General features: G+C 57.0%; 5 protein-coding genes across 5 annotated transcripts; all 5 read left to right on the top strand.

The window, feature by feature from the left end:
• Positions 1-89: 89 nt before the first annotated feature.
• B0H64DRAFT_457363 (uncharacterized protein) lies at positions 90-3,582 on the top strand (the record flags this gene model as incomplete). Its single annotated transcript, XM_062807373.1, has 3 exons — positions 90-806; positions 871-1,392; positions 1,480-3,582. 3 exons carry the CDS (start codon positions 90-92, stop codon positions 3,496-3,498), a joined length of 3,258 nt encoding a protein of 1,085 aa, XP_062660808.1. The 3' UTR covers positions 3,499-3,582.
• A 222-nt stretch (positions 3,583-3,804) lies between these two features.
• Positions 3,805-6,039, top strand: B0H64DRAFT_391857 (uncharacterized protein). Its single transcript, XM_062803503.1, has one exon. It carries the CDS (start codon positions 3,911-3,913, stop codon positions 5,816-5,818), a length of 1,908 nt encoding a protein of 635 aa, XP_062660809.1. The 5' UTR covers positions 3,805-3,910; the 3' UTR covers positions 5,819-6,039.
• An 869-nt stretch (positions 6,040-6,908) lies between these two features.
• B0H64DRAFT_440772 (uncharacterized protein) lies at positions 6,909-7,335 on the top strand (the record flags this gene model as incomplete). The annotated part of the gene is made up of 2 exons (XM_062806506.1): positions 6,909-7,169; positions 7,237-7,335. 2 exons carry the CDS (start codon positions 6,909-6,911, stop codon positions 7,333-7,335), a joined length of 360 nt encoding a protein of 119 aa, XP_062660810.1.
• An 898-nt stretch (positions 7,336-8,233) lies between these two features.
• On the top strand, positions 8,234-10,169 carry B0H64DRAFT_122183 (NADP-dependent oxidoreductase domain-containing protein). Its single transcript, XM_062797972.1, has 2 exons — positions 8,234-8,713; positions 8,774-10,169. The coding sequence occupies exons 1-2, from the start codon at positions 8,513-8,515 to the stop codon at positions 9,737-9,739; spliced, it is 1,167 nt and encodes a 388-aa protein (XP_062660811.1). The 5' UTR covers positions 8,234-8,512; the 3' UTR covers positions 9,740-10,169.
• Positions 10,170-11,219: 1,050 nt separating this feature from the next.
• Positions 11,220-12,757, top strand: B0H64DRAFT_318870 (uncharacterized protein; the record flags this gene model as incomplete). Its single annotated transcript, XM_062800411.1, has 5 exons — positions 11,220-11,396; positions 11,459-11,495; positions 11,549-11,620; positions 11,644-12,043; positions 12,115-12,757. The coding sequence occupies 5 exons, from the start codon at positions 11,220-11,222 to the stop codon at positions 12,755-12,757; spliced, it is 1,329 nt and encodes a 442-aa protein (XP_062660812.1).
• Positions 12,758-13,192: the final 435 nt, after the last annotated feature.

A 13,192-nucleotide genomic window follows, 5' to 3' on the forward strand; every position in this document is an offset into this window, starting at 1 on the left:
CTTCGCTGAGCATCTTCATCATTGATACTCGCCAATTTATTCCGCATTACCATCCCCCCAGTCTCTAGCAAATCTCCTTACACGACATCATGGCGATCATTCCGCCCGTCGAGTTCATTGACGAGTTGAAGGCTAATTCGGCTACCGACCGCTGGGATGTCATGGTTTCCTATTCGGAGAAGCAGCTGAACGACCTCCTTGCTGTTCGCTGGAAGCGCTCGATGAAGCCGGTGCCGCTCAAGTTCGAGATCAGCACCCCCATTGACCGCAACTCTGCTCTAGTCCAGGCATTCGACATTAAGCTCGGAGAGCCCTCTTTGCAATTTGCCACCGCCAGGGGCAAGGCAATGCTCAGCTTCCCTATCGAAGGCGGTTGGCAAAGCAAGATGGTCGGGAAGGGCAGAAAGGATTGGGAAATGGACCCCGTGACGATTAGGCCAAACTCTTATGCCGTGGACATCTCCGTCCCCGTCATCCACATGTTTGCGAATGACTCGGAGTCCACCATATCTGAGCCTGAAGGCGAGCTGGCGGGTAACAAACCAGAGGAGCCGTCGCGAGCCATTGTCGGCGACGGCACGGAAATTCACTTTGAGGAGGACAAGATTGGGTCCACCTGCATAACTTTCCAGTTCGACAATGAGAAGATCGATGCAGAGATCCGGAACACGACCGGCAAGCCACTCGAGGACGACTCGGTCATGCTCAAGACGAAGAACAACATCGTTAACGGACTGGTCACCTACGTGCTGGACAAGAAGCACGTGAAGTGGATTCATTATAGCATCGCCGTCGTGACCAACAAGGTCGATCCCGCGGACGAGTGGTCCGAGTTTTCTCCGCCCGACCTCGTGCATGTTCAACACGCAGCCTGGCGCGCTCAACGTCTTCATCAAGACCAAGGGCGGTACCGCCGGCAGCGGCATGAGCCCGCCGTCGTTTCGCCATTCCAGCACCAGGGACATTCTCCCTTTCCCGATCGGCTACGACTCGTCCATCATCATATCTCGCCGCCTCTTCGTCAAGGACTTTCTCCTCCCCAACCTGAAGACATTCCTGAAAAACCTCCAGAGTGACCGGCCCATCGAGGACAAAAAGCCCACCTCAGGTACGGGGCTGGAACTCAATCTCCGCCTCGACCAGAACAAGACGATCTGCTACTCCGACCTCAACTCTGGATGGGGTGCGACGTTGTTCACGGTGCACGATTTTACGACAGACTTTGACATGCACCCGGTCACTGTCGTCATTGACAAGGGAGGCGATGGGATCACGCCAGAGGCGAAATGGCACTGGGAGTTCACATCCCGTTTAGATTGGGAATTTGATACCACAGTTGGCGGTTCTTCCAACTTGGGCGGGAGAGCCACAGTAACCGCTACCATGCCGGGCGTAAGTGTTTAGCCTGACACACCAAATCCCACCCCTTTCTTCTTCTCCCCGCACGCAGGTAGCTAACACACACACTTCAAACTCAAGACGCCGCACCCCTTCGCCACCATCTCAGGCGACTCCTTGGACATCAGCCTCGCCTTCCGCGACCCCACGGACCAGCCGAAACTCAATTTCAAGGCCGAGTACCGCAAGAGGCCGTGGTACGTGCACAGGGAAATGGTAGATTACGTGCCCGACCGGCTGCACAAGCTCAGTGTCAAGCTCACCCCCTTCGAGCTGAGCTTCCCCAAGCTCGACTTCTTCGCCACGCAGAACGTCTTCGCCCCGGGCACGCGCTTCATGACGGCCACGCAGGTCCTGTTTCCGCATGACGTCGTGCTCGCGGGGAAGATGGTCGTGGAAACTGCTCGGGGTGGTGCTGCTGGGGGCGGCTTTGCTGGGATAGCTGCTGTTGAGAGCGCTCCCACCACCACTGACCTCCCGACCACGAGATCATTGGCCTACTCCGCTTACATGTACATGCCCGCCGCTGCCGCCGGGGCTGCGCAGGGGCTCAAGGAGCTTCTAGACCGGCTATATACCGACAACCGCTTCCTCGGAGACGCCATGACCGTTGCCGACGACAGGGACGGCGAGGGGGTGTTGGATTGGTTCCACGAACAGGGATACCAGATTGCCTGGGGCGGCGTGAAGAAACAACTGGAAGACCTGACGCTTCCTGGTCCCAAGTTCGACGTGCGGTTCGCCGGAGGCGTGTACAAGCTGAAGGATGAGAGCCTCGGGTTCGAAGAGCTGTTCGTGCACCCGGTCACCCGCAAGGTCTACATCGACGGCCAGGAGACCGTCGCATCCGAGACAGATGGGACGAACGGCAATCTGCTTGTGACGGTCACCGACGGCGATGGAGGAGAACACCGCCTGAAGCTCGAGTTTGCAGCCAAAGACGGGCTCGTCACTGGTCTCACGGGCAGCACCTGGCCGACCGATGCCCCTGACAAGACGTCTCCCGTCAGCGGGGAGATATTCTTTCCATGGGACGACAAACGGCCGACCGGACCGGACCGGCGCGACGTGTCACCGGCGGAGAAGCACTGGGAGCGCGAGGCCAATCAGTATTACGCCGTGGGCCTTGACTTGGTTTCCCCGATGCGCGTCCCGCCGCTGTCGCCCAACGACGCGGCGGCCGTGACCGAGAGATTCTTCGCTCCGATGATGCTGATGGCTCCTCCTGAGGCCGCTGCTCCGGCGATAACGCCACGTATGTGTCGGGACATCATTGCCCTGATCGAGTGGCCCGTTACGGCTCCATACCGAGCATGGAAGTTCCTCCAAGGCGTCCAGAAGAGGAAAAAGAACAAGGTCCTCGATCAGTACAGCGACAAAACCAAGTTGTTCATCGCCGAGGAGCCCCTCCCAGAGGAAGTGCTCGATCAGTTTCACGAAGCGGTGGAGCGGAACGTCAACGAAGCAATGGACGTGCCGGGGTACCGCAACGAGAAGCCGGAGAAGATCCGAGAGTTTATCGAACGCGGCCTTCGCGAGGAGCTGGTCCGGACGCTCACCGGACTCTCGCGGCGCGAGCTCGCCGAGCAGCTCAAGGCTCTCGAGGGAGCCAGGGGCTTGCAGACCAAAACCGTCATCAACGAAGCCATCGACAGTCGACTGGGGACGGACATTGACAGGAAGAACTACGAGCCGTACCTGGAGAGCTGCATTGCGAGGCGGCAGGCAGAGCTGAAGTATGAGGACGCGTTGAAGGACGTGGAGAAATTCCAGGAGGTCATCAAGAGAGCGCGGCAAGAGTATGAAGACCACGCGACCGAGATTCAGAAGAGGAAGACGGAACTGGAGTCTATGAGGAAGGACCTCGAAGAACAACCGTCGGAGCCCGAGAGCCGCGAGAAGAGAGTGAAGGAGCTGGAGGAAGAAGTCAACAAGATTGTGGAGAAACAGAAAGAAGCTGCAGAGCGACGTGCGGAGGCGGAAGAGAAAAAGGAAGAGAAGGAAAAGGAGAGAGACAATGAAAGCGAAAAGAAGACAAACAGGGAGAAGGAGGTTGAGTTTCATAAGAAGAGATGGCTCAAGGAGCATGAAAAGCTCTAGGCATCAGAGAATGATGCTTAACTCCTAGCGCAACGAGGAGAGAGGAGTAGAAGATGATTGTCATGGACGAGGACGAGATTGACGGCCCGAGGGTAGGTAGGTAAACATACCTAGGTACCGTAGCGGGAAAATGCAGGGGGGGCAATGGAAGCCAACATGGAACCGTACCTACTAGGTACATACCTACCTACCGAGATAATAACGCAAACTACCCCTAAAGTCCGAGTTAACCCTAACCCCGTCCCATCAGAACACCAAGTTCTTTCTGACTGGTTCTCGTGAGTCGTGCCCGAGGTGCCCGACCACGTGTACCACATGGCCGGAATTCCATTCATGTTACCGAAATCCGACCCCTTCCCTCAACCTTCTCCTTGGCCCGGTCTCCTCGTCCGCGCCGAGAACAGGTGTAGAAATGGCGCCGCAGTTGCATGACTCATCTCGCCCTTCCTCTTTCATTCTGCGGCTCCCGCCTTCAGTTCGACGCCGCATTTACCTGTACCTTGGCTTGGCGCGTTGGGATGGTCTACCCATTCTGTTCGACCTGGACGGTCCCCTCCCGCGGTGGAGGTGGGTTCCTATTCGAGGCTTATTGCTGTCTTGCCGCCTCATCTACGGCGAGGCATCCGCTCTGCTGTATTCCTCCAACCGATTCGTCATCCACTACAGACACGCGCGCGAAGATGGAAACGACGGTGCCGAACCGTCGCTTCAACCGCTGCGAAACCTCACCGCTTCGTCGCTTGCGTCATTGGCCAATCTCAAGATTGTGCTCAGCCAAACCTCTTGCCATTACCGGAGCGAAGAAGAAGCGGGCGGAAAATGCTGCGACGATATAAGGGACAACATGGGCTCGCACGGCGCGCGTTACTGCCAGCAACATCACACAAACGACCACGATAGGCCACTTCGAAGCTCCCACTCTACGGCCGGGCCGATGTTAGACGAATGGCTCCAAACAGCCAATTACCTCTCTTCGAGAATCAGCCCTGGTAACCTTCGGCTATCCTTGGTATGCGACATTGACCATGAAGAGGCCGGTATGGATACGGCGACCAGAGTCATTGCGCCACTTTCTTTGCTTCCAAAGTTAAGGGACTGTGATCTTCGGCTGTGCAAAAGTCCAAGCCCTGAACTCACCCGAATCGCACGAAACGCGGCGCTGCAAGCCTGCCGTCGGCCAGAACCCCCCCCAAGTTCGTCGAGCCTTCGCCTCCTCAACCTTCCCCGGGAGCTGCGTCTTCGCATTCTCGAATATACCGACCTTGTCACCCCTTGGAGGGAAGTTATGTGGACTAGGCTAGAACCCGGGTATCGATACCCCGCCGAAGGATGTTACCCGCGGGACGATTGCCCATGTCCCTCTAAGTATCCCTGGCATCACGGATGCCAATTCCGGGGATGCTATCACCAGACACGTATATTTATGGACTATGAAATATACCATGGTTCCATCGGCTGTTTCTGCCGCCTCCGACACGCCGCCTTCTCATCCGCATCCGCATGCATTTGCTGGGCTCCGCCCACGCCCTTGTTCATCATCTGTCGTGCTCTCTCCGAAGACGCGAAATTCGTCTTCTTTTCCCTCAATCGGTTCGTCGTCAGCGATACTCTCGCACACTTTCACCCCTGCAAGGCTTTCAATCTTTTTGCCACTATCCCGTGGCCCGAAGACTACTTTCGTTTCATCCGCACGGCTCAGTATCTCGAGGCACAACCTCCGCGTGCCTACCCGGCCGAACGTTTTGCAGCGAGTCACTTTTTGAGGGAGGTGGTCCCCGCCGACTGCTTAGGCTACCTCCGCTTCCTCGAATTGATCTTCCCCCCCTACAATTATATGTGTTGGCCCGACGACGGCCATCCCGCTATGCAGGACTGGATTGAGACCATCGACTGGGCCAATAACAAGATTAGAAGTCGCGGCCTCACCCTGCGGTTGACCATGTCTGGATTGCTAAGAATGGGTCCGGACCACCCCGACGGTCGTCAAGAAGTCTCCGAGGCGCAGGGGATCGAAGTGCTCGCCGGATACGACCGTATCCTGAAACCCTTGGCTCGTCTCGGGGGCGACGACGGGTTCGCCCAGTTTTATGCGGACTTTGCGTGGCCTTGGAAATGGACCAAATGGGCGCGTGAGAAGTATCGAGCCATGGGTCCTTGGAGAGAACCCGACGGCGGTGAAGCCTGGCTAAAGTCGAAGGAAGACGCGCTGAACGAACGTGCCGAGCGTTTCATTCTGGGAGACCGCTATGAGCGGCTTTCTGCTACCAAGACAAAGAAAGAGGAGAGGGCTTGGACGAGAGAGCACCGTATATATGCCTAGTGGGTGGCTTAGACCATCATGACCAAGGCTCTCCACAACGCAAATCTCGTCAACTCAATCAATCCAATTCAACTCAAATACAACTCAAATCCACGTTTTCGTCAATCAAATAAGCAGTTGGATTTGAGTTGTTAGATTTGATAGATTTGCCAAGCCAGATATCGTAAATGAGCGCTACAAAATGCCCCCAACCGCCACAACAGCCACATCCAACCTTACCCTGTATAACCGCGAGGCGCCCACAACAGGTGGATTGCGAGTTCGTTTATAGGACTTCCACACAGACAATTGCTCGGCCTATTGCAAGATCAATTAGTTTAACTACGTTTTTAGTAGAGTTGGTAGATCTGACAGCTGCAAGTCGGGAAATCAAGGAGTGGGTTGGCGGGGTTAGGGTTATGTATGGGGATTTGACTGGATTTGACCCGAGTCAACTCAAATACAATCAACTCAAATCTGGTGAAGTTTTGGCCCAATCAACTCAAATATGCCCCCAGATTTGAGTTGATTGGATTGTGGAGAGCCTTGAGATTCATGACGACCCTCCTGGGATGTCACGTGTCGTATCACTTGCCACTCAACATTTGGCAACGGAGTTGGACGACGTCAAGGCCAAGCTCGAGCGGGCGATCAACGGGATGAGATCATCACAAGCACACCAGGAACCGGGAAATACGTCAGCATTCTGCAACATTAAAACGATGGCTGATGCCCTTAACCGGGATAACCTACCATGGCCCTTGGAGACCTAATTAACTCTCCAATTACTGCTGTTTTCTAATAAAAACACAAGGTACTGCTTGCACTTGCACTCCACAATGCAACAGGTCGACTTCTTCCACATCTGGACCGAGAGCAACCCACAGTCCACCACCGCCACCAGCACTCCTCCACCACAACCCCGACCAGAATCCCAAGAAGCCAGGCCAAGCGAACGACGAAGCAGCAGCGTCGACAGCCCCCGCGCCTCGCCTCCCTCCCACCGAAGAGACACCGACGCACGCCCAGCCCCCCTGCCATTCCAGCTCCCAGCGCATTCTCCCCCCACCACCACCACCACCACCACCACACAGCCCTCCTTCCTCTCGCGATGGAGTCGGAACTTCCCCCCAAGGAGCAGCTCGCTGCCCAGGCCACAGCGGGCCGCCCGATCACCCAGCCCGAGGCCTCGGCCATCGCCCATGATGAGTTCGACATGACCCGCCGCGGGCCCATCAAGGGCGGCCCCGCCGCCACCGCCCAGAGCCTGCACGACCGCCAGCAGAACTTCTTCGAGGTGGCTGGTGACGTTGCGAGGAAGCCGAGCGGGGAGGTGACGCAGGAGGATGCGAAGAAGGTTCGGCATTTTGAGGTGAGTTTCCTACTTGCTTTTGTGATGTGTCGCTTTGTTGGCGTTTATTCATTCGTGATTTGCTTAGGCTCGCGCTGTCGGACACGCGCCGGGAAAGGACTCCCTTTCTGCCGAGGTGCAGTCTCTTGCGGACCACAATGAACAAGGCCGGCATGGTAAGGAGTGAGCGTGATCGGGTAGAGTGTATCAATATCGGATGATGGAATGGGCTCGGCGTAGATTAGAGAAAGGGATTGCGTAAAGTACCTCGGCGTTGACCAAGTCACCACTCAATCAAGAGCTATAAAACCATACTCGGACAAGCATTACACAACGGGTTTTACGTTCCCTCGCTGACGTTTTGAGGAACATGCAATAACCATCTGCAGGACAGCTCTCCCGGTCTCCCAACATGCAGACCTGCGCGTTTAACGACGCGATGAGACAAACCTCACAGCGTCGCGCCGAGGTTTTGATCGACCCCGACTGTGGTTTGCATTTGTATGTCAGGCACGTAACGGCAACTGTCGGTTTTAAGGGTTTTGTGACATCACTTCCTTACTTTCTTGCCACCCGACGCCGTCGTGGGATCAGCCCGGCTCGTGAGCTGTCAACTCCACGAGGCCCCTTGACGCTCCAGCGACTAGTCGAAATCCTTCGACCCATAAAACGGTTTTCTAGTCTCCTGAAACCGTTAATGCGGACGTTAAATCAACTTCATCGCTACAGTGTCGGTCGCGTTACAAGGTGCTTTAACCTCACCATAGTACGTCCTCCTATTTATAAGCAATCCCCGCTTGGGTAAAACGCCGGCCAGCGATTGAGCGAACCTCCTCTCCCCTTGGCCTAGGATGCTGCATTGAACAATCGTGCCACAGTGCATTATGGGATGCCGTTGTTTCCTCACCCTGAACGGACATCCTCAGCCGGAGCGATGTGACCTTTGTCGGGAGACACAAGCCGAACTCATGCAGACGCCAGCATCCGACGGCGCCTGAATGGACAGGCCAAGGCGTGAAACTGCCGCAACGAGAACGGCGAGACGTGGTGTCGTCGCACTCTGCACCTGCATGCGGGTTGGTTTACCTGCAGCGTAGGAATAGTAGGCCAGCCAAGCGCTCCGGTGTAACCATACCCTCGTCAACCACCGGCGAAAGGAGCGCTAATTGAGCTGTCAAGAACCAACACGGCACGTTGTTCCCCCACGTCGGCCCCTCCCGAACCGCCCGCGCGGGGTATAAGAGGGCGGAACGGGACGAGAGGCATGGCGTGCGCGGTGCTGAGAGAGTTGCCGTTGAGGAAAACGACCCAGTTCACGAGTCGATATCGAGCGTTGACTGATCCAGCGACCATCATTATCAAACATGGCTGGCTTCTTTGACGGCCCTCCGCTGCCCCCTGACCCGCCGACGGAGGTGGGACGGCTCCGAATCCTCTCCAGGACGGCCGGCATCCGCGTGTCGCCGCTCGCGCTCGGTGGTGGGAGCATCGGACAAGCATGGAATGCCAATTGGGGCCCGATGGATAAGGAGCGGGCCTTTGAGCTTCTGGATGCGTACGTTGAGGTTCGTCCATCCAACCTAATCCCCGAACGTTTCGCCGGTGTATCCAACTAACACAGTCAGGCCGGCGGCAACTTCATTGACACGGCCAACACCTACCAAGACGGCGAGTCCGAAGTCTGGCTGGGCGAGTGGATGGCCGACCGCAAGGTGCGCGACCGCCTCGTCGTCGCCACCAAGTACACGTCCGACTGGGGCCTGTACGACGCGTCCAACCCGGGGGTGCAGAAGGGCCAGACGGCAAACCACGGCGGCAACTCGCGGCGCAGCCTGCACATGAGCGTGCGCGAGTCGCTGCGGCGGCTGCAGACGGACTGGATCGACATCCTGTACGTGCACTGGTGGGACTACACGGCGTCGATCGAGGAGGTGGTCGACTCGCTGCACCTGCTCGTCCAGCAGGGCAAGGTGCTGTACCTGGGCATCTCCAACACCCCGGCGTGGATCGTGAGCGCCGCCAACACGTACGCGAAAGCGCACGGCAAAACTCAGTTTAGCGTCTACTCGGGCCAATGGAACGTGCTAGCGCGCGATCTGGAGCGCGAGATTATACCCATGGCTAGGGCATTTGGCATGGCGATCGCTCCCTGGGGGGTCTTGGCGGCTGGCAAGTTCCAGACCGAGGAAGAAGTTAAAGAGAGGGAGAAGGTTGGTGAGACATTGCGGCCTTTCGGCGGCGGCCGTGAAGTCGAGATGAGCGAGGCCTTAGCGAAGGTTGCTGCCGAACACGGGACCAAGTCGGTCGTGGCCATCGCAATAGCCTACGTTCGACGGAAAGCAGCGCTCCTTGGCGTCCACAATGTCTTTCCTATTGTCGGCGGGCGGAAGATTGAGCAGCTGAAGGACAATATTGCGGCGTTGGACATCTGGCTCACCGAGGACCAGGTCAAGTCCCTCGAGAAGGTCAAGGAATTTGACCTCGGCTACCCTAGCGGGAACATCGGGGACGATCCCAACATGTCGGGCGTCGTGAGCGTCATGTCGTCGAACAGCGCGTTTCTGACATTTCCGTGGGCGACGAGCAAATAAGGCATGTTTTGTTTCAACGTCCAGGTTTTCCCTTCCAAGTTTCTGTTCTGCTAGAAAAGAAAAGGAAAAGTGTGCCGCATGCGGAAACCCAGGCTGCCATCACGCCTGCCCTTTCCGGTTCCGGGAAAGAGCGATCGATGCACGCGTTTCCATCGAGTCACAACCAGTTTTACGGGTCGCACCAGTACGATTCGGGTTCCCGATCTCGTTTCCCTTTCAACCCTTAGCGGGCAGTGGTGGCGGGCACAGGCACAGCGGGTTTCAGCGCGCGTTGGAGGGGTCCTCCCTTGTCTTTCCCCACGACCTCCCCCTCCGGGTTTGGTCCCTCGCCAAGGTGCACTCTTTGATTTGTCGATCACCCTCAGATCACCTAAACTTCCGACTTGGCGCTGGTAATCGCCGGAGTCACCCAACATGACGATTTGCAACTTGTCTCCGCCTCGGTTAGCGTCCACGTTGCGAGGAACGGTTGTCGCAATTGTTCAGCATCCCCTGCTGATCGATTTGCATGCTCGCGTGTCGCCTGGGAAGATGAGACAACCATCAAAAACCGTCAAAAAACTCCATCTCAATACCCACAACGATAATCCCGGCTCCTCGGCGTCTTCAAACATTGGACCCCGACACGCGACGATCCCCCCAGATGCCCAGACGTTTGAACCCGCCAAGCATGCAGGCCCATCTCAGACAACACACCGGTTCCCGGTCCGACACTTGACATGAACGAGTCCCGGCCATCCAGTTTGACACTTTGACTGGGTACCAAGCCACATACATGCATATGAGAACCTCGGGGGATTGAGGATTGATGATCGCTGTGCGCTCGGGCATCCCCGTCCTGAGAACTCGCCGTCACCGCTTGGACGACAATGATATGAACCGTGATTGGGCTCGGCCCAAGCCCGCTCTTGAGGCTGGCTGGCTCAACACGAGAAGATTTGCCACGACGCTGCAAAAACTGTCCCGGCGTATCACAGAAACCCATCCTCTCACTGGCTCCGCATTCGCCATCGGAGCAGGGAATATCCCCACATGCCTGACTCCAGTCGCCAGGGGCCAGGGGCTCGGATGCCCGAGTCAGGATGTCAGAGAATCGAATCGTCACATCGTCGACAGGAAAGCCTTGATTCCTCCTGTCAAAGCCCATCCCTGTCGCCGGGTCATCATCCCTCGCCTGCCCGCAGCTCGTCGCGTGGTGGCTCGAGGATGGCTGTTGTTTTCCAGGGATCCTTGCTGATCACCAACTCCGCGCTCGACGCTCACTCGCCGCCGTCTTTCTCAGAAGAGGAGACTTCGAGTGTCGTCAACTCTCCACAAGCCTGGGGCCGGTTCGTCGATCTCCGATCGACAGTTACACTCTGGAGGAGAGCCCAGCCCAGGCGGCCCCGAGCGTGCATATAGCCACCGGCCATCCGCTTCATAATTTTCACGCCTTTCACGGAGCCTGCAACTCGACGTCGTCCGGCTTGTCAACAACAATATGGGAGGCCCGAGCCCCGATCCCGCCCTGGATGGCGAGTCCAGAGTGGGCGAAATTATCGCTATCCTCTCCGTGGCGAGCATTCTGTCGACCCTGGCCGTCACATTGAGGTGCTATTCTCGCGCCGTCATCCTTCGGTCCTTTGGCTTGGACGACGCCGTCATAGTGCCAGCACAGGTACGAGACCGCTAAACGCTGAAGGAGTTGAAGCACAATTGTATCTAACCGAGGTTATCCAGATCTTAACGTTGGCCTCAGCAGTGGCGATTGGGCTCGGTAAGCACGGGGATTTGCCGAGCTAAAAGACCTCACCAACTAACCGCAAACAGAATCGAAGTATGGCCTTGGCCGCCATGTCTGGATGATGCCCGATGAACATTTCGTGCCTTACATGAAGGCAGGTCACCAGCCTAACCAGTCCGAGAGGCTTCCGATATTAACAAGAAGCAGTCCTTTTACAGCTCCATCGCCGTTTACAACGTGGCGGTCTGTCTGACCAAGATTTCCATCCTGCTCCAGTACAAACGCATCTTTTCGAACACGATCCTCCGAAAGATCATCATATTCGGCCTGTGCTTCCTCACCTGCTGGGGCATTACGCTCTCCTTCCTCTTGCCCATGGTCTGCATACCCGTCGCTGCCTTTTGGGACCCCAACGTGAAGGGATTCTGTCTCGACAATGCTACCATCTGGTACGTTATGGCAGGCGTCAACGTGGTAACGGACTTTGCCGTCTTCACGATGCCCATCCCTGTCATCAGCTCGCTGCACCTGCCCAAAAAGCAAAAGGCGATGCTGCTCATCGTCTTCACGCTAGGTATCTTGTAAGTCTCAACATCCCTCTAGAGTCCCGGTCCCCACGAACGGCTCCGCTCATAAGCCCTCCTTTCACTAGCCCTTGCGCCGTCTCCATCTACCGCATCCGCACCCTCAGCGCGGCCGCCAAGTCCACCGACCCTACATGGGACAACGTCGACGCCGCCACCTTCTCCTTCCTCGAGCTCTCCGTCGGCGTCATCGCCATCTGCCTCCCCACGATACGGCCCGTTCTCATCCAGACCATGCCCCGCATCTTCGGCTCGCTGCTCCGCTCCGCCGGACAGTCGGCCGGCACGGGCCCGAAGGGGAACCGCGGCAGCCGCACCCCCTTTGGCGGACCCGGCAGTGGGGCCGGAGGCACCGGCGCTGCGTCCTCTGGGGCGCGCGCATCCATGTTCAAGGGGACTACCCTGCGCGACACGGACAGCACCGAGGAATTGCGGCTGGAGGACGAGGAGATGGGGTTGCCGCGCAGCAGGCTCGGCAACGACATTGAGTTTGAGGAGTTGGATAAGGGGGTGTTGCCACAAGATCCGAACGGGAAGAGGTATAGCGTGAGTGTGGTGGCGGGCTGGGAGCCGTCCAGCTTTAATCAGGTGTCGGTGGAGGGCGGGGACGGGATCAAGACGACGACGGTCGTGACACAGAAGGTGTCGTTTGCGGGCATGCTGGAGGAGGAGGAGGGGGCCAGGAGGCTGGCCGACAAGGGCATGTTGTGAGGATACGATGACGGTGTAAAGTTTACGAATACGCTTACCACTTCAGAGATACCCAGGGTTAACATAGAAACTTTAATATCGCTGCTGAGACAGCACTACCCATCATGCCCAGACTGGAATAATGAAGGACGTCCACATCTAGAAACAAACATCCAGTGAAACAAAACAACCCAAAACAAAACAAAACAACAAGACCAACGCCACCAACCCAAACCCCAACCTCGCCCCATCAACACAAGGAAACACCCACCATAAGGTACCTCACCAACCCACCCACCACCGGTCCACTACCCCCCGCCCACCCCCAACATGACTCCCTACAGTAACCCACCCATCCACCCACCCACCTCATGGACAAAAAAAGCCGAACTCCACGTGCAGATGTCGGCAATGGAAACTTCGAGTCCTCGGCTGGAGGAATATAACGAAAGTCAT

Source organism: Chaetomium fimeti (assembly GCF_033439085.1).
Source record: "Chaetomium fimeti strain CBS 168.71 chromosome Unknown B0H64scaffold_3, whole genome shotgun sequence".
Lineage (NCBI taxonomy): Eukaryota > Fungi > Ascomycota > Sordariomycetes > Sordariales > Chaetomiaceae > Chaetomium > Chaetomium fimeti.